Source organism: Notechis scutatus, chromosome 1, assembly GCF_049901735.1.
Source record: "Notechis scutatus isolate UNSWTSFEM ecotype Mainland chromosome 1, rNotScu1.2, whole genome shotgun sequence".
Taxonomy (NCBI): Eukaryota; Metazoa; Chordata; class Lepidosauria; order Squamata; family Elapidae; genus Notechis; species Notechis scutatus.
This window is the reverse complement of record NC_142009.1, coordinates 115,223,353-115,246,130: the sequence shown is the minus strand read 5'-3', so window position 1 is coordinate 115,246,130 and position 22,778 is coordinate 115,223,353. Positions and strand designations below refer to the sequence as shown.

Below are 22,778 nucleotides of genomic sequence, written 5' to 3'. Positions count from 1 at the left end.
GCTGTATAAATTAATGCCATTAATTTAAATTGCACTGAGAAGTTAACGGAGCCAGTGTAAGACATAATGTTAACCTACCAAATATTGCCAGTGAGCAACCAGGCCATTGCATTTTCTGCCAATTAAAGCTTCTCACAAGTCTTTAAAGTCTTTAGAATGTATTGCAGCAGTCTCAGTTAATGGTGAAGAAGGCATGAGCCATCATAACCAAGTTTTCATGTCCTGGATAAGGCTGCAATTTGCTCATCTGAAGTATCTATTATTTCTTTAGAGTAATGCAAGTTATGCAACCCCATCCAAAATCACTACTGGGACCGTACACCAGGAGAGTCCTAGTGTACATTCAATAACTTTGTCTTGCTGGAGTTGAATTTTAATCTATTCTATCCCATTCAGACTGTCACAATCTTCAGGAGAGATTTCAACTGCAACTGTAGTGCTGCTAGGGGGTCTTCAGGTAAAACTGGATATCATCAATATGCTAATGATACCAGACCTCAACCTGCCAGTTAATCTCCCTAGGGACTTTATGTAGATACCAAATAATAGAAGGGAAGAAACTAATTCTTGCAGCATCCCACCAGGGATCAACCATCTTGCTAAACTCTATTCCCCTATTACCAACAACTGGAACCCTCCACCAGGAAAGGAGTGAAATCACTAAAAAAAGAGGAATGCCTCCCATCCTCAACCCCTTTAGAAGGTCTAGAAGAACACCATTGTCAACACTAGTAAGGATGATTTGGAGATGCAAAGTGACCAGGACAGGTATTCTATCCCTGTCCAGATCTTTAATGAAGATGATCCTCCAGGAATGTATCTTCCCCCTGCCTGGATCTGAACCCTGACAGGATCCAGGTAATACTGTAAATTTAGTCTAAGTCACCCTGTATTTGGCTCTGAGTAACTGTCTCAATAACCTCTGCGAAAAAGAGAAGGTTGGAAATCAATAGTCTCCTAATACAGGGGTCGCCAACTTTTTGGACCTCATGGACCACCAAACTCATAATTTTAAATCCCAGGGACCACTAACTGGTTCTGTGGGCATGGCCTAATTTGTGGGTGTGGCTTGGTCATGTGGCTGGCTGGGCATGGCTTTTATGTAAGTATTATAAATATTTATATAAATATTGAATTTTTTATTAAAAAAGCAACTTTTACCCAAAATCAGGCAAAGCAGGCAGACAGATTGAGTTGCTCACAGATTCATTCAGAGATCTATCTATCTGCCAATGGCTAGCTCTGTCTGTCACATAAAATTCGCTAGCAAGCAAACTCACAAAATTAACTCACAACACACCATGTGTCTAAATATTGATATTTTTTTTTATAAAAAAGAGCAATTTTTACCCCAAAGCAGGCAGACAGATTTAGTTGCTCACAGAATCATTCAGTGAGCTATCTATCTGTCATCGGCTAGCTCAGTCTCTCAAATTTGCTTGCTGTGAGTCTGCACTGAATAATAGAACCTTCAGTCCTAAGGGAGGTTTGGCTGTGCTTAAAAGCAGAGCTGAAGATCTAAAGACTAGCTAGAAAGCAAGAAATCCAACCATTTCCTGCTTCCTAGCTAATCTAAATCTCCCGGCACAGCAGAACAGATGATGGTCGGGAAAAGGAAAAATAACAATTTAGCAGGCAAGTTTGCCGGGTAAGGAGTGAGTGGGCGGGGAGGTCCCCACGGGCCATGTGGGCAGTGCACCCTTGTGTTTCTGCACAGCCTGGATTAATTGCTTTGGGGGGTGCTCTGGGGGTGAGATTTCTCTACGGCCCACCAAAATTTTCTCACGGCCCACCAGTTGGTGACTGCTGTCCTAATATCTTCAGATCCAAGGAGGGCCTGTTGAGGAAGAACATACCAGTATACTTTCAAGGGCTGCTGGCCTTGCCCCCTCCCCAACAAGGAATTCACAGCCTTTCAGATCTTAGAAATTATCTTTCCCTCCAGCTTCCCAAAGGATAGGTATCAAATAACTGATGGGGCATTGTGCCCACTTTTTAGAAAATTACATGCCAGAAAGAATCCTAGGTAATGGCACAGGATAATGCCCCAGTCATTACAAAGACCCCACCCAAGTAGACTCCAGATTTAAATGAATGCAAGCAAAATGTCCTAACTAATCACAAGGGCTCAATGGTAACTCTGCTGGGTAGCTCTTAGCGCTAAAGAAAGGTTAATCACCTGCAAAAGAGCTGCTGATTCACAACTTAACAACTTTATTGCTGAAATAGGCCAGAACTGGGCATGTACCTGTGTTCAGTCAGAATCCCTCTTCGCTGCTGTCCACTTGTACTTCAAGCAGCATTCTTATTGTTTCATCTTCCAGAGGCCTTCTGAGAATAAAGGAGCCCTCTGAGATTGGAGAAAGGCCATTTGTGGAGTAATTTCATAAACAACCTAAGTGCTGCCTCTTGCTTGTTACAGAACAGATATTCAACCAATTTGCCTGATAGAGTATCAGAAAATCACCACATACTGCTGGAAACCAGGCAGTTCTATAAAGGATCTGGGTGAACCATGTTCAATCATGCATATAAAATGGGTGGCAGTCATTTTGCATTTGGATCAGAAAGTGATTTGACAGTGGCAGAGAAAAGATGATAGTGCTATTCACATTCAGCTTATATGAGCCATAGTGCTACAGTGGTTAAGAGTGCAGTACTGCAGGCTACTTCTGCTGACTGCTAACTGTCTGCAGTTTGGCAGTTCGAATCTCACCAGGCTCAAGGTTGACTAAGCCTTCCATCCTTTTGAGGTTAGTAAAATGAGGACCCAAATTGTTGGGGGCAATATGTTGACTTTGTAAACTGCTTAGAGAGGGCTGTAAAGCACTGTGAAGCGGTATGTAAGTGATGTTGCTATTGCTATAATATAATAAATGTTTTGAGATAGTGACAAGGTCTAACTTGACTATATATGTTGGAGCCAAGATTACCTTGGCCATTTGTGGACAAGTCCATTGTTACTATGAAGATCCTAAATTGGATTTTATTAGACATGGCCCTACTGAAGGAGGTTTAAATTTCCCAATAGAAGACATGATTGGCTCCACAACCAAGCAGGTGATCAGACAAAGGATCCCATAGACATTAGATACCCTATGTGTTGGATGTGGTTTTAAAGAATAAACTTATTTCTCTGAAAAGTAACATTTAATGGTAATAAATAATAGTATGTAATAGTCTTGTGGCATTCCTCTTGTACCCCTACCTTCGCAGCAATTGAAAATTAGTTAGAAAAACTAATTTGGTGTTATTTCAGCATTAATACAGTTAATTTTTGGTAAAATTCATTTTCAGGGAACTGACTCTCTTCTGGAGTAAACTACAGCAAAGGGTAGAACCTTCTACACAAATATATTTGGAGAGATGCCGTCAACTATCTGTATTAACAAAGACTGTGTACCACATTTTCTTCCTGATTAAAGTAATAAATTCTGAGGTAAATATGTGTAAGATAATTATTTTTATCACTGTGTGAAATTAAAATAAAATCTGCCAATTAAAATCATATTAAATGTTAAGATCCCACATGAAGTTAGATAAGAAGGCCTTATCAGATAGGAAGATGTTAGTTTCTTTTAATGTGTTAAGGTATCTTAAGATAAAATTCGTAAAATAAATTATTGTAGCAATTAGAAGATAATAGCTAGGGACCTTTGGACAACTTCAGATATATATTCAGCAAATGTGATAATTGTTTTCTGTGTAGTTTTATTTTTTCTTTCACAATCCATAGATTTCAATATTTCTTTGAAAAATGTACTTGTCAACTTTTTACAGGAAGTTAAGTGGACTCTTATCAAATCTTTTATATCTAAAGACTCTTAAAAGTCTTATCAAACCAGTCATAAATAACCTCCATTATAACTCTGAACAGTTGCTGAATGAATGGTCTTAATTGAGGACTATCTGTGATATAAAAACAATATCATTAAATGATCTTTGAATGATCAATTATATCTATTGGCAATTTCATCCATTTTATCTTAATAGGAATAATTTAGGAGATTTTCAAATCTATTTTAGTACAAATAGTAATCTTTAAGTTAATTTAAATGTCCCTGTTGTGATGAATAATGGGCCCAAAGAAAACCCATTTTTATACAAATTTAGATAATTTACCCAGGTTTGGATTTTTGGATTTCAAGAGTGGAATTTGCCTTAATCAAGTATTACTGACTCAATCTCAATCTCAAATTGACATTTGCTCGTAGTGATGCATAAATGAAATGTTGTTGCTAAGCCAAAGACCTTGCTGAAAAGCATATTTTTATAACGAAGTTAATGTTTTACATAAAAATGTTAATTTCAGATTTTGATTTATTTGGGATTCATACACTAGAATGAGTATGAATCCAAAATAAATGAAAATCTGAAATTAACATTTGCCCCTTTGAGGTAATTAACACTGGGAATTCTTAATGTTATAGTTAATGCAAAATTAATTGAAATCAAAATCTAAGCATACATGCATTTTTATATTTAGGAACTGGTATCACATTTACAATATAATCTGTTTCTTGCTCTACAGATTGATGCTGCTGGTCTTGCAACCTGTATTGAACTTTGTGTGAAAGCATTACGCTTGGAGGCTAGTGAGAATACAGAAGTCAAAATTTCCATTTGCAAGACAATATCTTGCTTATTGCCTGATGATTTAGAAGTTAAACGTGCTTGCCAACTAAGTGAATTTCTTCTTGAACCTACTGTGGATGCATATTATGCCGTAGAAATGTTGTATAATCAGCCTGACCAGAAATATGATGAAGAAAACCTTCCAATTCCAAATTCATTACGCTGTGAGCTTTTACTGGTATTAAAAACTCAGTGGCCTTTTGATCCAGAATTTTGGGACTGGAAAATGCTGAAACGTCAGTGTCTAGCATTGATGGGAGAAGAGGCATCAATTGTATCTTCAATAGATGAACTGAACGATAGTGAAATGCATGAAAAGGTAGAGGACTGTCAAGATGAGAACAAAGACACTTCAGCAAATGGGCTTTCTGGATGTTTCGATGAAGCTACAAATTTGCTCAGAGGCATTAGAGATAAGAAACAGAAAAACAGAGAAATTAAAAAATTAAGGGAGAGGGGATTCATATCTGCTAGGTTCAGGAACTGGCAAGCATACATGCAATATTGTGTGCTGTGTGATAAGGAATTTCTTGGACACAGAATAGTCAGGCATGCACAGAAACACTACAAGGATGGGATTTATAGTTGTCCAATATGTGCACAAAATTTTAATTCTAAAGAAACTTTTGTTCCTCATGTAACACTACATGTTAAGAAATCCAGTAAGGAAAGACTAGCTGCAATGAAACCACTGAGAAAATTAGGAAGGCCACCCAAAACAGCAACCACTGGTATAAACAAAAAGAACAATACCTTAGTAAAGCAAGAACAACGACACATAAAAAAGAACAGTCTTTATGCGGCAGACTTCATTGTTTTTAATGACAACGATGGCTCAGATGATGAAAATTATGACAAAGACAAACCTTACATTCCAGAAGTAATTCCAGTTCAAAAGCCATTGCCTGTCAACGAGTTTACTTGCCCTGTTACCTTGTGTAAAAAAGGCTTTAAATACTTCAAGAATTTGATTGCCCATGTAAAAGGTCACAAAGATAATGAAGAGGCTAAACGCTTTCTTGAAATGCAGAGCAAAAAAGTAATTTGCCAGTACTGTAGACGACATTTTGTAAGTGTTACCCATCTTAATGATCATTTACAAATGCATTGTGGTATCAAACCTTATATTTGTATACAAATTAAGTGTAAGGCTAGTTTTAACAGTTATGCTGAACTTTTGAGTCACAGAAAAGAACACCCAGTCTTCAGGGCAAGATGCATGTTTCCCAAATGTGGGAGAGTATTTTCAGAAGCATATTTGCTTTATGATCATGAAGCTCAGCACTATAATACTTTCACCTGCAAACTTGCAGGTTGTGGGAAAGTTTATCACTCACAGAATGAATTAGAAAAGCATATTGAAGATCACACTAAATCTGAAAAAATACTACAGTCTGATGGTGATAGTAACTATTCCCAGTCTTTAGAAAATAATGAAAATACTGAAGAAGTCCATCCAGAAGAGATGCTGGTGCAACCATCTGACAATAATGTAAATAACTGTGCCAAAGTAGAAAATTACATCACAGATGATATCCATGATGAATCACTTGAGTCTGAAAGTACAAAACTATCAACCAGTGTTCTGGAGCAATCTAATTCAGTCTCCGTTGATAATGGGGAACAACATTTAACTACTGCAACAAAAACAGAATCGTTAGGTCCAGCCAGCAATGTTTTGATACCTCTTCTAGGCCAAAAAATTCGAGAGAACATGGCAAAAAAAGGAAAACTACCTGCTCTAAATACTGCCATAGATGTTGGTGCATCTGTCATCCATCCGTTTTGCTCAAGAGTTGATACTTGCAGGGACCTTTCTGTTTTCCATGAAGGGAAGGAAGATGGTTGTATTGGTGAGCCTCAAACCATTTCCCTGAACTCAGCCAAGCTTGAACCTGATGCTCTTGCAACAAAAAGCCAAGAAAAAGAGAGTAGCCATATGTCATTCAGCACACAAAATCAGTTAGAGTGTCAGAATTTGCTTTCTCCAAAGCCTCAGCTTGAAGAGAGCGTTAGGCCAGTTGCCAATCTCTATAATCAGCCTCTGAAGAATTTAGAAGTTCCACTTGCTTCTTCTACCCAGAACTTTGTAGGCACTACTTTTTTACCCGTTGTACCATTGGCAGCTCCAGTTCAGGGGTTTACTTGCCAGGTTGAAGGATGCACGCGAATCTACAATTCTTCTCAGAGCATTGGAAAGCATATGAAGACAGCACATCCTGATCAATATGCTGAATTTAAAATACAGTGGAAGAATAAGAAGAGTAAAAAAATAAGTTCGCAAAACCTGCCAAATGATAACAAACCAGCTTATTTTTTATCATCGCAAGTATCTACTCCTGCTAATGATGCTTTTCCTCCACAAACCAAGACCATCTTAAATCCTACTTGTACAAGTCAGCTGCAGCAACTGTCAAATGTTCTTTTTCCAACACGTTTGGAAAATACAACTAACTCATTATTACCAATAGTGGAAAATGTTGGTCTTTCTTCTCATATTAAAAATGAATCAGAAAACGCTTTAAGCTCTCAGTTGGCAAGTATGTCCAGTGCAACTTTACCTTCACAGATGGATGATTTAGAAAAGCCAGTTATGCCTCTGAACATTGACAGTGGTTCTGATCCTTTTCTTCCTTTGCCAGCAGAAAATGGGCTCATTTCTCTTTTTCCTTCCCCAGCTCACAATAGTCCGAGTTCTGTCTTCTCACAAATGGAGAATGCCAATCATTTTTCCTCCCAACTAGAAGGAAATACAAATTCGTTTTCAAAAGAGGAAAGTGTTGACATACTCTTTCCTTCACAAATAAATAACGAAAGTAACTTCGGTGAAACCACTGCACAGCCTGTTATATCAGGAAAAACAAAAAAGGATCGTAGGCGAGGTACAGATGGAAAAGACAAAAAGCCAAAGCATAATAAGCGGGCAAAATGGCCAGCAATTATCAGGGATGGCAAATTTATTTGTAGTAGATGTTACAGGGTTTTTTCCAATCCTAGATCACTTGGTGGTCATCTGTCTAAACGATCCTATTGCAAACCTTTGGATGAATCTGAAATTTCCCCTGAAGTTCTACAGCTTAATGGACAATCCTCCCTACTTGCAAGTATGATTCTTTCTTCAAATGCTTTAAGCTTACAACAGCAACAGGAGTCAACTTACAATCCAGATGCATGTTTTAAGGAACCATCATTTTTACAGCTGCTTGCTAATGAAAATCGACCAACTGCCATTTTGCAGAATTTGTTTCCACGGACGAACATGACAAGTTTTAATCCAAGTGAAAATGAGGAAGGAAATGAAATTATCAAACAAGCTTTGGAAACTGCAGGAATTCCAAGCACTTTTGATTCTGCAGATACATTACCACATATCATTACTACCAGTTGTGTTACTAGTACTACACAAATAAATACAACAGTTTTACCAAATCCAGGCATATCACCTTCATTACCAACAAATTGCAACCCATCTACCTTGTTCACAGACCAAAACAGAACACTTAACACCAAAATTTCATCAGAAGAATGCAACAGTTTACCTGTGTTTTCAGATGATTTAATACTTAAGACTATTGAAAATGGCTTGTGCCCCCATCTGGTTCCTAATTCTGCTGCCACAACACATAATTTGGGAAACAGTTTTCCTCGTGTTTCAGTCATAAGTAGCATCAAAAATTCAGAAGTATGTAGTTTGACTAAAAAAGAGAATAGTGGTTCAAAGAAAAAGAAGAAAACACCTGTCCCATTGGTTGTACCTCACATTTCACAAAAGTTGGTAGTTAATGATTTAGCAGGTTTAGGGCTTATCACTAGAAATGTTGAAGAGAATATGCAAGCAACAGCAGAAAATTTTCAGTCAAATGTAATAGCAAATAGTGAAACTCAAGGGTTAGTGGAAAATCTTACAAAGAAATTAAGTAATGTTAACAGTGGATTAACAGCAGATATCAAAGAAAACATAAAGTCAGGTGAAGAAAATCCTGTAGAAATTGTTTCCTTGCCATTGAAAAATGAAAATGATGATCCTCAGGTTACTCTGGAATGTTGCATTCCAGAGAAGTCCAATTTTGAGATTTCAAAAGATAACGTTGTTCAGAACTTTGAGAAAACTCTTGAAATAATTAAAACAGCTATGAATTCTCAGAAGATAGAAGTTAAAAGTGAAATTCAAGAGATATCCATTGAAGCAATACGGAGCCCACAAAACAATACTGCTCAATGTATTTTTGAAAACCCTGCACAACTCCTTAAACCTGATTCTACACATACACAGAATATCGCCCTTGCCAAAAGTCATGAGTCTGAAGCCTCTCATAAAGATGATATTCAACTTATGGGAATTTTAGAAGGCTTGAAAAAGCTGAATTTAGAAAGTGAAACATCAAATCAAGTACTCGATAATATATCTCATTGTCTTCCAGCAAATACATTAATGCCACAAGTCCTTATTCCAAGTGTAACACCTGAGACAACATCTCTTGTCCAGACAGCTTCAGAAACGCATCCTGTGTTTGTTGAAAAAGTTCATAAGCCATTTACGTGCCAGGCTCCGGGTTGTAATTATAGTGCCATGACAAAGGATGCATTATTTAAACACTATAGCAAAATACATCAGTACACTGCAGAAATGATTCTTGAAATTAAGAAACACCAGTTAAAGTATGCTCCGTTTAAGTGTGTTGTTGCTAACTGTCCCAAAACATTTACAAGAAATTCTAACCTCCGGGCACACTGCCAGCTGGTACATCATTTTACAACAGAGGAAATGGTAAAATTAAAGCTAAAAAGGCCTTATGGACGCCGATCCCAAAGCAAAACCCTAAATGTGTTACCAAGACCTAATGAAATAAGAAACGTGCCATATGTGTTAATAGAAAGCAAAAGAGAGTCACACTTGACTAAGGAGCTTGATCTAAAGAAAGAACCAGTCATAGAATCTATGAAGGTTCAAGAAAGATTGATATCAGAAGCAGCAATATCAGAAAATATTTCTGATAAATCTGAAAAATTAGAAAAACCCTCCCAAATAGTTCCAGTTTCTCTGGAAATTCATAATATATCCATACTTAATAATAATCAGGTGCAGCCCAAATTACGTAAGATCAGAAGGCATAGGAAAGAAGAAGAAAAAAAGAACAAAAAGCCAATTCCCAAGCCTGTGGAATTGCCCACTAGTTACAATCCTTATAGACCTTACAAATGTGTGCATCAAGGGTGTTGTGCAGCTTTTACAATACAACAGAATTTGATTCTGCACTATCAAGCTGTACATAAATCTGACCTGCCATTATTCTCTTTGGAGGCAGAAGAAGAAAGTGAACCAAGTAAAGAAGAAGAGTCTCATAAGGAAGAGGAGAGTGATGCAAGTGAAACTGTGAAAGAGTTCAGATGTGAAGTAAGAAATTGCTCTAGGATATTTCAAGAAGTTACTAATCTTATTCAGCACTATATGAAACTTCATGAGATGACTCCTGAAGAAATTGGTAGTATGAAGTCATCCTTGGATGTTGGAAGGTTCCCCTGTGATCAATCTGAATGTAAATCATCATTTACAACATATGTTAATTATATTACTCACCTTGAGACAGATCATGACTTAAAAATAAAGCAGAACAAAACAGAAGATTGCATGTACAAATGTGATTGTGAAGGTTGCGATCGTATTTATGCAACAAGATCTAATCTTCTAAGGCACATTTTTAATAAACATAATGATAGGCATAAAGATCATTTAATAAGACCTAGGCGATTCCTGACACCGGGTCAGGAAAATATATCAATTAAAGCTAATCAGGAGAAAATCATGAAAATTAAACGCAAAGGATTAAAATACAGGACAGGAAAACATGGAAACAGAATATCATTTAGAACCAAGCGAAGAAAAGCAATAAGTGTAGAAGAGAGAAACTTCCAACTAGGGCAAATTGATGGAAATCAAACATATTCTTTAAAATGTGGAAAGTATATTTATTCAGTAAAGACAAAAGATGATGCATTATCTGAATGCAGCAACAAATTTATTGTACAATATCCATGTATGATAAAAGGTTGTTCATCAGTTGTTACAAGTGAGAATAATGTAATTCGGCACTATAAATGTCATAAATTATCTAAAGCATTTATTTTACAACATCGGGATCTCTTGGTTGTCTCAAATAAGCATGCAAAACCTTCAGGAGAAGAGGTTTTCTCACAAAACAAAGCAACTGAAGACAAGGTTTGTGATGTAAAAGAAGTGCAGCCACCCTTGCCAGACACTTGTGAGGATTTGAGATTGTCTCCACAGGTGATGCCAAAAGAGCCAGAAAAGACTGAGAAGGATGAAGTGGATGAGCTTGCAGAATTGTTTATTACCAAACTTATTAATGAGGATCTAGCAAGTTCAGAAAACCACTTAAAGGCCTCTTCTGATGTAAATAATGACTGTCAGGAAACTAGTTCTTCCCTTTTAGAAAAGCAAAGCTTAAGCAGTAATTTTAAAAGACTAAACAAAGAAAAAAATCTATCCCAAAGTAAAAAGAGAAAAGTTGAAAAGCAGGAAGAAATCTTGGCTGTTGAATTAAGCAGTGTACATAGAGAACAAGAAAGTGCTGTTGCTATTCAAACTGTTGAAGAACAGTCTTCTACTTTTGATTGGAGTTCATTTAAGCCCATGGGATTTGAAGTATCTTTCCTCAAGTTCCTTGAAGAATCTGCAGTGAAGCAGAAGAAAAACACAGAAAGGGGGGGTTATAATAATTGTGGAACCAGAAAACGTTCTCATTCTAACTCAAGAAAGTCTAATGAAAAGAACTCTGTTGTGAGAACGCGATCATGTTCAGAAAGTGAAACTCGTGTACAGTTTGCTAATCCATCACAATTTCAGTGTAGTGGTACTGTAAAAATAGTTTTAGATAAGACTTTTAAAGATTGCACTGAGCGTGTATTGAAGCAGCTTCAGGAAATGAAACCTATTGTCAGTCTGATAAGACTTGATGGACACTGGGAAGCGAAACTAGAGGTTACAAAATAATCAGGTAATATGAGCAGGCTCCTTGTTCTGATCATTCATGTATATCTGTATCACTTTTTTTTTTATTTTGAGTAGGAAGCCATTGAGCATGATGCTATTTCTTAAAGTGTTTTTTTTTTTTGAAGTGATTTAACCTAGCAAGATCATGACAGTTGTCATGTAAATTTAATTTTTATCCCTATGGGACTTGGAACAGAATCATTGTTTCAGTTTTGTAAATAATTGAACAAAACCTCAATTTTTTATCAAAATTTGTCCTTTTCCATAACTGAAATCTTTGTGAATTGTCTGTGGTATCTTTCGCCGGGTCACTGCTCATATATAACAGTACTTTTTATTTGTAGATACATTTTTGTATATATTTATTATTGTAAATCATTTGCTGCAAATGGCAGTCTGTAAGTCTGAAATATTAAATGACACATTTATATTCAGAATTTTAATTTGTAACAAAGTGATCCAGTTTTTAAAATGTTATTTTAAACTTAAATCCTTTTGAAGTAAAAACTACAATAGGTGAGTTTACCATATCCAATTTATTTTGCCTAAACTGTGTGTATAGGAGAAAAAGTTACCATATCACATTTAAATGGTTAAAATACATACTGACACAGTTGTATTTGTAACTGCAAGTGTCCAATATTATTGGATAGTATTCATATGTAGCGAACTCAAAAGTTTTCCTACAACTGCATATGCATTGCTTTTAATCAGATCGAAAACTTCCACTTCCATAAAATGATGGAAATGTAAAATTTAAATACTTTGCTGGCAATGAAAATTTAAACACCATTTGGTATTAAACAATCCATCGTGAATGTGCTAGAAAATTAGTAGTGTGGAGCAGTGTATATATTTGAGGTGGTGATTTGTGAAGTAGCCCAGTATTGCCTTAAATAAAATCACATTTCATTTCTTGTTTTTTACATTTTATCGTACAAAAATCCTTTTCCGTTTGAAATTTTTGATTGGTGTATAGAGTAACTTCTATAGCACTGCTTTGTAGACAGTGCTTTCTAAAGAATGAATTTTGAAATTTACCACCTTTATATTTGCAATATGTGTTCAAGGTAGCATTAAAATGTAAAAAGTGCTAAAAAATAGAAGATCTTCAGAAGAGACAAGACAGTTTGTTTATTCCCAGTTGCAACTGGAACTAAATTTCTTCTTGCCTACTATTTATCCATTGAAATATTTGTGGCTACTAGTGTACTAGTTAATAACTGCACGGAGCATGATGTTTAATAGAAAAAAATCTTTAGTTATAGCTGCCAGTCTCTTCCCTCATCCTGCCACATGGGTCATATTTTGAGATTGAAAATAGGCCACATTTTAGTATCACATAGTCGTCTGTACCAGAAGGATAAGGAAAGAAACACACAATTGTTTCTCATATACAGGTCAGAATGATAAACTATAACTTTTCTTCTTCCTTACTCCACAGCACTGGTGCTTTTTCTTTTTTCTTTTTGTCTTTGTGTCAGTCTTAAATCCTGACTTTCTTCCTTGGCAAGACTTGCAGAAATGGTTTGCCCTTTACCTTCCTCCTGGGACTGATAGAGAGGGAATGGTCCAAAGTCACACAGCTTGCCTCATGCGTAGGGCAGGACTGAAATTCAGTCTCCTGGTTTCTGATACAATACCTTTAACTGTTACTAAGAAGCTGGTGTTCTGTACTCCTGCATAGTAGCAGTAAACATTCCAGTTCAGACTGAGGGCTGTTTCTGTGTTCTTGTATGAATATGAATATAATTAGTACAATTTTCTTTTCATATAAAATGCATGCCTAAAGTAATATAATATCAAGTTGGTATGAAAGACTGAAGGAAGAAAACTGTATGTAAGGTATGTTATCTTTCAAGGTTCTCATTTTTAAATATTTTAAACATTATTTGTGCAGTTTGAATGTAAACGCTAAATACTGGCAAACTGCTTCTTTTCAAAACCACTGATATTTCACTTCACTCTATAGCCAGCCACAGAATACTACATTGTTGTGAAGTCTTCCTTTTTATTGCTTCATGAGGATGCTTAACACCTGAATCCCTTTAAAGGTTCATATGTTGTGCATTCCCTACACAAATACACACACACACTAATCATCAGCCTTTTTATATTGTGCAATATGGATGGTGGATAATGCCAAAGCTTGCTTTTGTACCCTAGGTGAATGCATATTGGTTTTCCTGGAAACATTTTTTCCTTTCAATAGTGGTGCAAATGTAGGATTTGTTATTGTAGGATTTCTGTCCAGTGTCTACAGCTATTCAATAAAAAGCCCTCTTTCAATGTTTAGCATGAAGACTCACAGCATTTAGTATGTTAACCAGGAATCCAGATGAAAAACTAAACAGAATAGGTAAATAATACTGTATTGGCAATCAGTAGGTACTTCATCCTCATCCCCCAATAGTTTATAGCATCTAGGTCAATAACAATGAAATAAATGCCTTAACAAAACATTTCAAATAGTAGTGGAGATATTTGAGGAGGATCTGGAGCTGATTTCGGAATATTGTAAAAATCATTGTAGCATACAAATAAAAGTCATCTAAGAATTTCCAGTAAAAGTGGGTTGTTAACAGTGTATCTCCAAAAAATAAATGTTTGTCTGTTTCCCATTGGAACTGATACCTTGCATAAAGCCTGAGTTAAAATGTGCTTTCGTATAACGTTTTGCCCCTAGTATCATTCTTGCATGCCCAATGAAAAACAGATTTGGAAATAGTTTATCTGCTTGGGTGAAGGCTGATTTCCAACATATACCAGTATTCTTTACAGAGGGAGACAGGACAGATTTGAACCAGGATTGAGTACTAAAATAGCCTATACAAACATCCATTCAGCATTTATGTGAGCAAACATCTCATCTGAATATTCACAAATACCATAGAGAAACTCTATGAGGAAAATTATCTGAAATATAGAAAGGTTCACCTGCTTCTTGCTTAAATTTATTGCGCCCAATTTCTTAAGTCTATAGTATACCGAAAGCAATAAGAATTTTAAAATATATATACAATATAACACAAATATGTGGTGTTACTTTTATGTTACAGCAATGACTTGTGGTTTTAGTTTTCCTGGAATTTAATAGCAAAGAGCAATTTTTCAAGTGCAAAATCTGTAGCTTGAAAAATGGCAAAAAAATATATCAAGTCTGTTTCTTTTATTGGCAACTCCTAAATAGTACTAATGTTCCAATAATTAAAAATGTATTAAGGTGAAGTAATGATTGAAAAAATAATTGTATTGTTTTGGCTAAGCCTGTATTGGGAGAATTTTTTAAAAAATTTCTGGACAGCTATAAATGTAAAAATATACATGTAAAAAGAAGAGGCTGTGTTCTTTCCATAAAGTACAGTTTTGACCCTCCAAGTAGAGCAGGGGTGTCATACTCACAGCCCACAGGCTGGATTTGTCATGCACTGCTCATGCCCACCCCATTTTAGCGAAGGGGGTAAAAGTCATAATACGTCATGTGACAGCGGGGTGCTGCCCTGAAGTAGAAATTTTAAGGGGGGGATCAGGAGGGTCCCCAGACCAATAACCTAATAGTTGGACTACTGTATTATGCTGCACATGGGGCTGCTCTTGAAGATCACATGAAAGTTAGCTGGTCCAGAATTCAGTAGCACAAGCAATGATTGGCCTGCCTCAGTCTTCCTGCATGATATCATTACCTTGCAAACTTCACTGGTTGCCAATAAACCTCTGAGTACAACTCAAGATGCTGTTTATCACCTACAAAAGCAGATGTATGCCTGTCCATTAAAAGTAGCAGAACTGATGTGTTTCACCTACCACCACCTGCCATCTATCAAGACCCCAAAAATGGCTTTTAAGTTCTGGCATTTGCCCACTAGAACACCACATGATACAAATGAGATCTATGTGGCTTCCATCTTTTCTGTAAATCTTTCAGAATGTGGCTGTTTTTCCTGCCCTTGGTGGGATAGAGTGACTGCTGAATTCCTGTCTGGTATGTTTTTTATAGCTTGTCTAGAGATATATGAGCATTTTATCTTCATTTTTCTATTCTTTTAAAATGTAAACCCAAAGTCACTTTGGAGTTGGGTGGCCTTTAAATCTAAAAATTTATACATAAATTATACACAGAGACCAGTAAAGCAATGATAGGGTGAGGAACTTACAAGAACAGATGACAGAAAAAAAGGCACACACACTTAACACAGTACTTTAAAATTATACACAGCTAATAATGCACAGAACAAGTATATAACTGCAGCAGGAAAACTAAGTGAAAACTAATACAATTAAATGTCTAAACAAACTAAAATGTTGCATGTTTGGGGAAAAGGGGGAAAAAAAATAAGTTTCCCATCATTAGGCATAGTTTTTCATGACATGATGACCTAAAGGGTTTCTCTTAATAGAATACAACAATTTTCCTAGGTTTCCAGTGATTCCTTTGGCCTTGCCAGGTTGGATTTCTGGTAGTTGCCAGAATGGAGAAAGTTAAATTACTATCCCTTTGGTTGGAAAAAAAAAATCAAGAATGAAAATAGATGTTTTGAAAGAATCGCACCAAAACATCAACAGTTAAGGTAGCATTATCTGTATCAGAAATATCAATGCTTATGAATCCCTCAGAAGGAGATTCCAAGAGATGCAAATTTTATGAACCTTATTCATATGTGGAAAAAACTAAATACGGAGCATGTTGGTTAAAATAATCAGACTCTTATTATCTGAAAAACTATTGTTAACATTATTAAAATAAATTGAGTGCTATTTTATTCGTTATAGTTGAAAGTGACCCAAATATTTTTCATCTCCTTGGATACTGGGTGAATCTTGGTCAAGAGACACAGTGGTACCATTGTGAGCCATATAATTTGTTTTTTTATGTTCACTTTTGGAGTTTTGGACTTTCTTGATGCGATTCCTGAAGCAGCATTTGATTGAGTATTTGAAAATCAAATAGCTGAATTCAATTATATTTAAGGCTATGCACAAACAGGATGTCACCACCACAATGTACAGGAAAATTTTCTTCTCAGTAGGCTTCGATATGTAGCAATCAACTGTGTTAGGACAAGGACTCATGTCACATTGCACAAGGCGGGGTACATCAAATCCTCCATATATCTTGTAAAACAAGTAGAGGAAACCTATTTCAAATCCAATTTTGGAAAGGAGGCTGATGAGATAGGTGCAGAGCAATCCCCCATCAATACTTTTCAGATCCTTATACAGCTTTGTTTGGTGTCTCTTTTCCCTACTTTCTCGATAAGCAACATGGAGAACAACTAGAAGTGATGGCGTAGAAACCATGATCAGTTGCAGGGCCCAAAGCCTGACTTGGGAAATTGGGAAGAAATGGTCAAAGCAGACATTTGCACAACCAGGTTGTCTGATGTTACACTCAAACTCCTTCTGTTCATCTTTCCAGACATGTTCGGCAGCTACAACGTAGACAAGGAGGCGAAATATAAACACAATAGCCAGCCAGACTCTGCCGATTTCTGTTGAGTATTTATTTACACCACTTAAAATATCGCGCAGGAATCCCCAGCTCATAGTTTCTCCTTCAAGAAGGCCAAGAAACTGTAACAAAACAAAATATGTAGTATGTACATGTCCTCTAAGCAAATAATATATACAGGAGGTAGATACAGAATATAAAGAATATAGCCAAAATGGGAATTAGGTTTAATAGGTAGATTTTTCAACATTTAAAAAGCAAAGTAGTATGTAGGAATTTCAAGTATTAGAATCTCTTGAGTCAAGATCGGAGAACTAAAGAATTTGGTTGTGTACAAGACAAGATCTAGATGGTGTGTGTATAATAACAGTAACTATGAAACAGGCAGAATGAGTGGGTATGGGTTGATTCCTGGATGTAAACGTTACATAAAATCGAGGGAAGTTTGCACTAGAGGAAATGCCACTGTTTAAATAACAAATGGTATTTGAGGGAAATAAGTTGGGTAGCTACCAGAGACCAACTTTTAATTCTGCTCAAAGGTGCTTTTTCAAAAGGCAACTGGGCTATTTTTTTCCCTTGAGAAATTTGCCTCGAGAATTTAACATTTAATTTTAATTCTGCTCTTTTGCTACTAGAGGGTGCTGTTCTCTCATTTAATAGCACTTTATCTCTACATTGTGCTCTCCTTGCATTATCCAGTAATAAAAAACTGCATTTTTACTCTTGTATTTTTGCTAATGTAAAATGCAACTGATACATTTTAAATTTTAATCCTATTTTTTAAGTTAAAGTGCATTATCTTAAATAATTCTCAGTGGCTAAATATGTGTGGCCATGTGTTTAGATAAAGCAGGTGGTGGTACAGGCTGTCCTTGTTTAGCAATTGCCTTGTATAAATGACCTTTCACAGATATGACAGTGATGAAAAAGTAACTTTGCAAGCAATCCTCACGTTTATCATCTTTACAGGTCTGTAAAGCAGAGGAAAGCTGAAGTAAGATTGTAAGCACAGTCATGATTTCACTTAGTGGCACTTCACTTAAATGACTGAGTTGCTGGTCCCAATTGCAGTAAACAAGGACTACTTGTAAATTTTACATTATATAAAAATGACATAGAGTCATGTCAAGCCTCTGAATAGTGAGAATGGTTCAAGATGCAAGAATTTAAAGATGTCAGGTGCTATTATACCAACTACCATGTTGATGTTTTTGCCTCTCAACCGAGTTAGTAGAAACAGCTTCCAAGCTTCAGGGAAAAGATGAGCTTTTGAAGCACTTTCCAAATCTTTCCAATCTAACCCATTTTAAACAAATAAGGGCAGAAAAGAATCAAGCTACATGATTGATTGTGTCATTGCTTAAAACCTTTGAGATATTATAGCAATGGGCTCCTTTCACTCATAGTTGACAGTTGGTAGGTTGTCACAGCCTCCCATCCTGCCAAGGTCAGTAAAATGAGGACCCAGATTGTTGGAGGCAATATGCTGTCTTTGTAAACCACTTAGAGCAGGGCTGTCAAACTTGCACCCTGTGGCCCAGATGCATCACATACTGGTTACACCCATGTCCAGTTTAGCGAAAGGCTATAAAGTCACCATATATCACATGACGATGCTGTGATGACACGAGTTTGACACCCCTGACATAGAGGAATATAAGTCTAAGTGCTATTGCTATTGCTACTGGGACAGAACCAGGACCTGTTGCTCTGGTGAATGACCACTGCTGAGAACTGGATGGGAGAGGTAGGACTTCCTGTTCCAAATGAGACCTTATCATTGCTCATTTAATCATGGTGTTCTTCTGGAGCACCTTAAGTCAAACTACACATAGCTGGCAGTCAAGAAATGAGCCATGTGAATTCCAGGAAGGGATCTTTAATGCCAATTAGAGTAAAAACACAATCTTTAAAACTGTAAAAGCAAGTGTCCAGGAAATCTTATAGCAAACCAATTTAAGCAGAGTCTCTTTGAAATCCTTCCTTCCTATAGCCCCCACTTCTGGACTGAGCTACCACTTCTTGCACCACTGAACCTCACCACTGCCTTTCCCACAGTCTCTCACATCTCGAGGGGTTGAGAGTTGGGACATTGTCTTGCATTAGTTTTACCACAGAGCAAATGGTTCCAACTGATAGCTCTGGGAGAGGAAAGATCAAGCCCTTGTTTTTCCAATGTGGAGTACCACCCAATTTGGTCCTTTCCTCAGTGTTATTGGACATTTATAGTTGGAAAGCCTGTTAGTTTGAGATGAAGGGACATCAACATGGTGATGATAGTCAATTGTTCATCACCACACAGGCCAGGTTGAAGATGTTATAGAGGTCTTGAGGTGACTCTTGGAAGTTGTAAGGAACTGGATGAGAAGAAAAAAAATCTCAGCATAAACCCAAGCAAAATTCTTCATCCAGGAATAGCCTGGCTATCTGGTAACAACAGCTCCTGTGGCTTCTCATTGTGGTATTGTGGTCCCCCAGTCTGTAACTTAGGGTCCTGCTTGAGCACCAGATTGAGGTCATGACTAAAGAGATCTTTGCCCAGCTGATGAATCAATTATGGCCCTACTCAGAACATGAAGTCTTGCCAACAATAACTCATGCCTTGATCACCATACAATTTGATACTTCAGTGCCCTCCATATGAGACTGTGTTTGAAGAGTCAACTCTGCTTGAAATCTGCTTTATTTGTTGGAAAGAGTCTTTAGTGAGATTTAAAAGGCTCTCCAGACTACAGAACAACAAATACTAATGTGCCATTTCAACCAATGCTAAAATGCATTTTTAAAGAATGATCAGAACAAAAATTTAAAGTACAGTAAAAGGGGGAGAGGGAGGAAAGACACAAACTCAAAGTTATTTAGAATCTCAAATCAATAAACAATCACCTCTTATCAACTGAACAATGTTTTTGTTTTTTATTTACTTAGATTCTAAGCTGTTTTGACTGACTATGGGCCACCAAGCTTAGCACAATTACAATCCACCAATCTAACCACAAAGATGGTATTCTATTACTTACATCCCATTTTAGAAGAACACATCTACATATTCCTTAAGATCTCTAGAAAACATACTTACCTTCAGAGTGGCAAGTGGTTGTCAACACAGCAGAAATCAGGAGCATTAAAAATTCATCTTTCATTTCCCAGAAAGTCACCAGCCTTGAAAATGGAGTCGGGTGGTTTCCTAGGCAGTGCAATCCACGTAAGTGCAACCTGATCATTTCTTCTAATATATAATTCAAAAGAGAAACCTAGCCTGTCTTTTATTGGACGGCACAATAGTTCCTCATCTGCTGTTTTCTTTCATTTTCAAAATAATATTAGTGTGGACAGAGCTGACACTTAGCTTGGAAATACCTGAGGTAAAGAGTAGCTGAGAGACAACTACTGCCAGACTTGGACTTATTGACTTATTCTCAATAAATAATGACCTCTTTTGGTGAAGAGAAGCCAGTGCAGACAAAAATATCTCACAAAGGCATGTAAGAAAGTTGAGCAAAATATTCTGAACTTGTTGGAAGAAAGGCAGCAGGATCCAAATCTAGCTTTGCAGTATAATGTGGCAGGTTATTCGGCTGCTAATCTCCCATGTTTTGTTTTAATTCTATAAAAAATCCATAGTGAGGGACAATGTTGTGGTATCTTTATTATGCTCAATTTTCAAGTACAAAAGTTTTCGTTCTGCAATGTCATATTCTAACTTACTTAATTGTATTCTATTTTGCATCGCATAAATGTTGAGGTAACACCAATTGGAATCTTCCACTTAATACAGAATAACAGAGTTGGAAGGGACCCTGTAGGTCATCTAGTTCAACCCCTCGTTCAAGCAGGAGACCCTATACAATTTCTGACAAGTGGCTGTCCAGTCTTTTCTTGAAAGCCTCCAATGATGAAAAATAAATGAACTGAGAGGGGATGAAAGTGATGGAAACCCTGAAAAAAATACCAACCTAACCAATAATGTAACACATGGAAAGTAAGCCTTTTAGGCAAGAACAGGTGATAAAAACGCAGAGTCCTTCAGCTATCTCTATAGTTAATGACTTAGTGTCACTAGTAGTCAGTAGGTTTCTAGGGACCAGTCATTGGAAAATTGAACTTCAATGTGTTTTATCATGGTTTGTTAAATAAGCCACAATTAGCTGATTCATGCATTATACTAAACAACAAATAATGATTTATATACAAGTGTTTTTTGTAACAAAAACCAATTCACAATATGGTTTAGTGCAGGGGGTCTGCAACCTGCAACTCTGGAGCCACGTGCGGCTCTTTCAGCCCTCTGCTGCAGCTCCCTGTCAGCTGATCCCACTATTGGCTGGCCCTTCCCCTTCCCTCCCCATCACTCCTCGCCTGGCCTGAAAAAATAAGGGGTGATGGCAGGGGATGGAAACTTGCTCCATATTTCGGAGCAGGAGGTGACTAGGTGGGAGTGAGTGATGTTGAGTTGGCCCACCAGTCACACCAGTTGTTAAATTATTGGCTCCTGGTGTTTCTTTTCTGTGGGAAACGGATCCAAATGGCTCTTTGAGTGTTTAAGGTTGCAGACCCCTGGTTGAGTATAATGAGTGATCCTAAAGTTTGGGTTCAGCCTTATGGCTAGAGGCTATCCAAACAATGTGTATCTCAAAAGCATTAATATGGGATGTAAACTAAATAACATGCAGGTAGACCTGAACTTGCAACCACAATTGAGCACAAAATTTCTGCTGCTGAGGCATTTGTTAAGTGAATTTTGCCTCATTTTATGACCTTTCTTGCAACTGTTGTTAAGTGAATTGCTGCAGTTATTAAGTTAGTAACACAGCTGTTAAGTGAATCTGGCTTCCCCATTGACTTTGCTTGTCAGAAGGTTGCAAAAAGGGATCACATAACTCCGGGACACTGCAGCTGTCATAAATACGAGTCAATTGCCAAGCATTTAAATTTTGATTATGTGACCATGAGGATGTTGCAAAGGTCATGAATGTGAAAAATGATCATGTCACTTTTTTCAGTGCCATTGTAACTTCAAACGGTCACTAAAGGAACTGCTGTTAGTATTGAACTGATAAATGAACTGCTCTGTATTTCTGTCATTTATATTCTTAGCTGGCTGACAGACCTCTGCTCTGAGTAATAGTTCTGGCTTTGTGGTATACTTTCTGCCCTGTAGTTTTATTCAATGTAAAGATATATGAAAATGAATCAAAATTATACAAAAACAAATGGAACAAAACACTGTTTGTCTACTGTGATATTTAAAGTGATCTTTATCGTTTTCTTCCTATTATTTAATCAGTGACTCATTTGTTTTAATCTTTATTTACCAAAGCAAGCCAGGCAATTGAATTCAATGCTTCTTTCCACAGTCGGTAACACAGAAATGGAGCCGAACCGGGCATCCTGGAGTGAGGAGAAGTGCTGGAGGAGTAATACCTCCTTACAAAACCTTGGTCCAGCTGGCCTGGCTGGTAGCATCTCATAAAGGCCCCTTTCCAGGGTTACAGTTTTGAAGGCGGAAGAGGGCTTTATGCCCCAACGGCAGATAAAACAGTAGAACCATCTTCTAGGAGAAGGGAAACTCTGATTTCAAACCTCTACTGCCTTGTGGATATACCTATTATTGGAAAAGGTTTCAGGAGTCAACCTCGAGGCAAAATCCGGAGCCGGAGTCCCGGAAGCAGTTCATGA

The 22,778-nt window shown here is 37.0% G+C and overlaps 2 protein-coding genes across 3 annotated transcripts in view; one reads left to right on the top strand and one right to left on the bottom strand.

The window, feature by feature from the left end:
- ZNF292 (zinc finger protein 292) overlaps positions 1 to 12,573 on the top strand; it is a 33,599-nt gene extending 21,026 nt beyond the window's left edge. For both annotated transcript variants that reach the window (XM_087943816.1, XM_026666536.2), the window contains exons 7-8: positions 3,298 to 3,439; positions 4,532 to 12,573. In XM_087943816.1, the coding sequence (XP_087799942.1) occupies positions 3,298 to 3,439; positions 4,532 to 11,647 (7,258 nt within the window). In that variant the 3' untranslated portion in view covers positions 11,648 to 12,573. The remainder of the gene's footprint in view (positions 1 to 3,297; positions 3,440 to 4,531) is intronic.
- A 3,204-nt stretch (positions 12,574 to 15,777) lies between these two features.
- GJB7 (gap junction protein beta 7) lies at positions 15,778 to 20,306 on the bottom strand. Its single transcript, XM_026666507.2, has 2 exons — positions 20,179 to 20,306; positions 15,778 to 17,218 (listed from the first exon to the last, which is right to left on the bottom strand). The coding sequence occupies exon 2, from the start codon at positions 17,189 to 17,191 to the stop codon at positions 16,412 to 16,414; it is 780 nt and encodes a 259-aa protein (XP_026522292.1). The 5' UTR covers positions 17,192 to 17,218; positions 20,179 to 20,306; the 3' UTR covers positions 15,778 to 16,411.
- Positions 20,307 to 22,778: the final 2,472 nt, after the last annotated feature.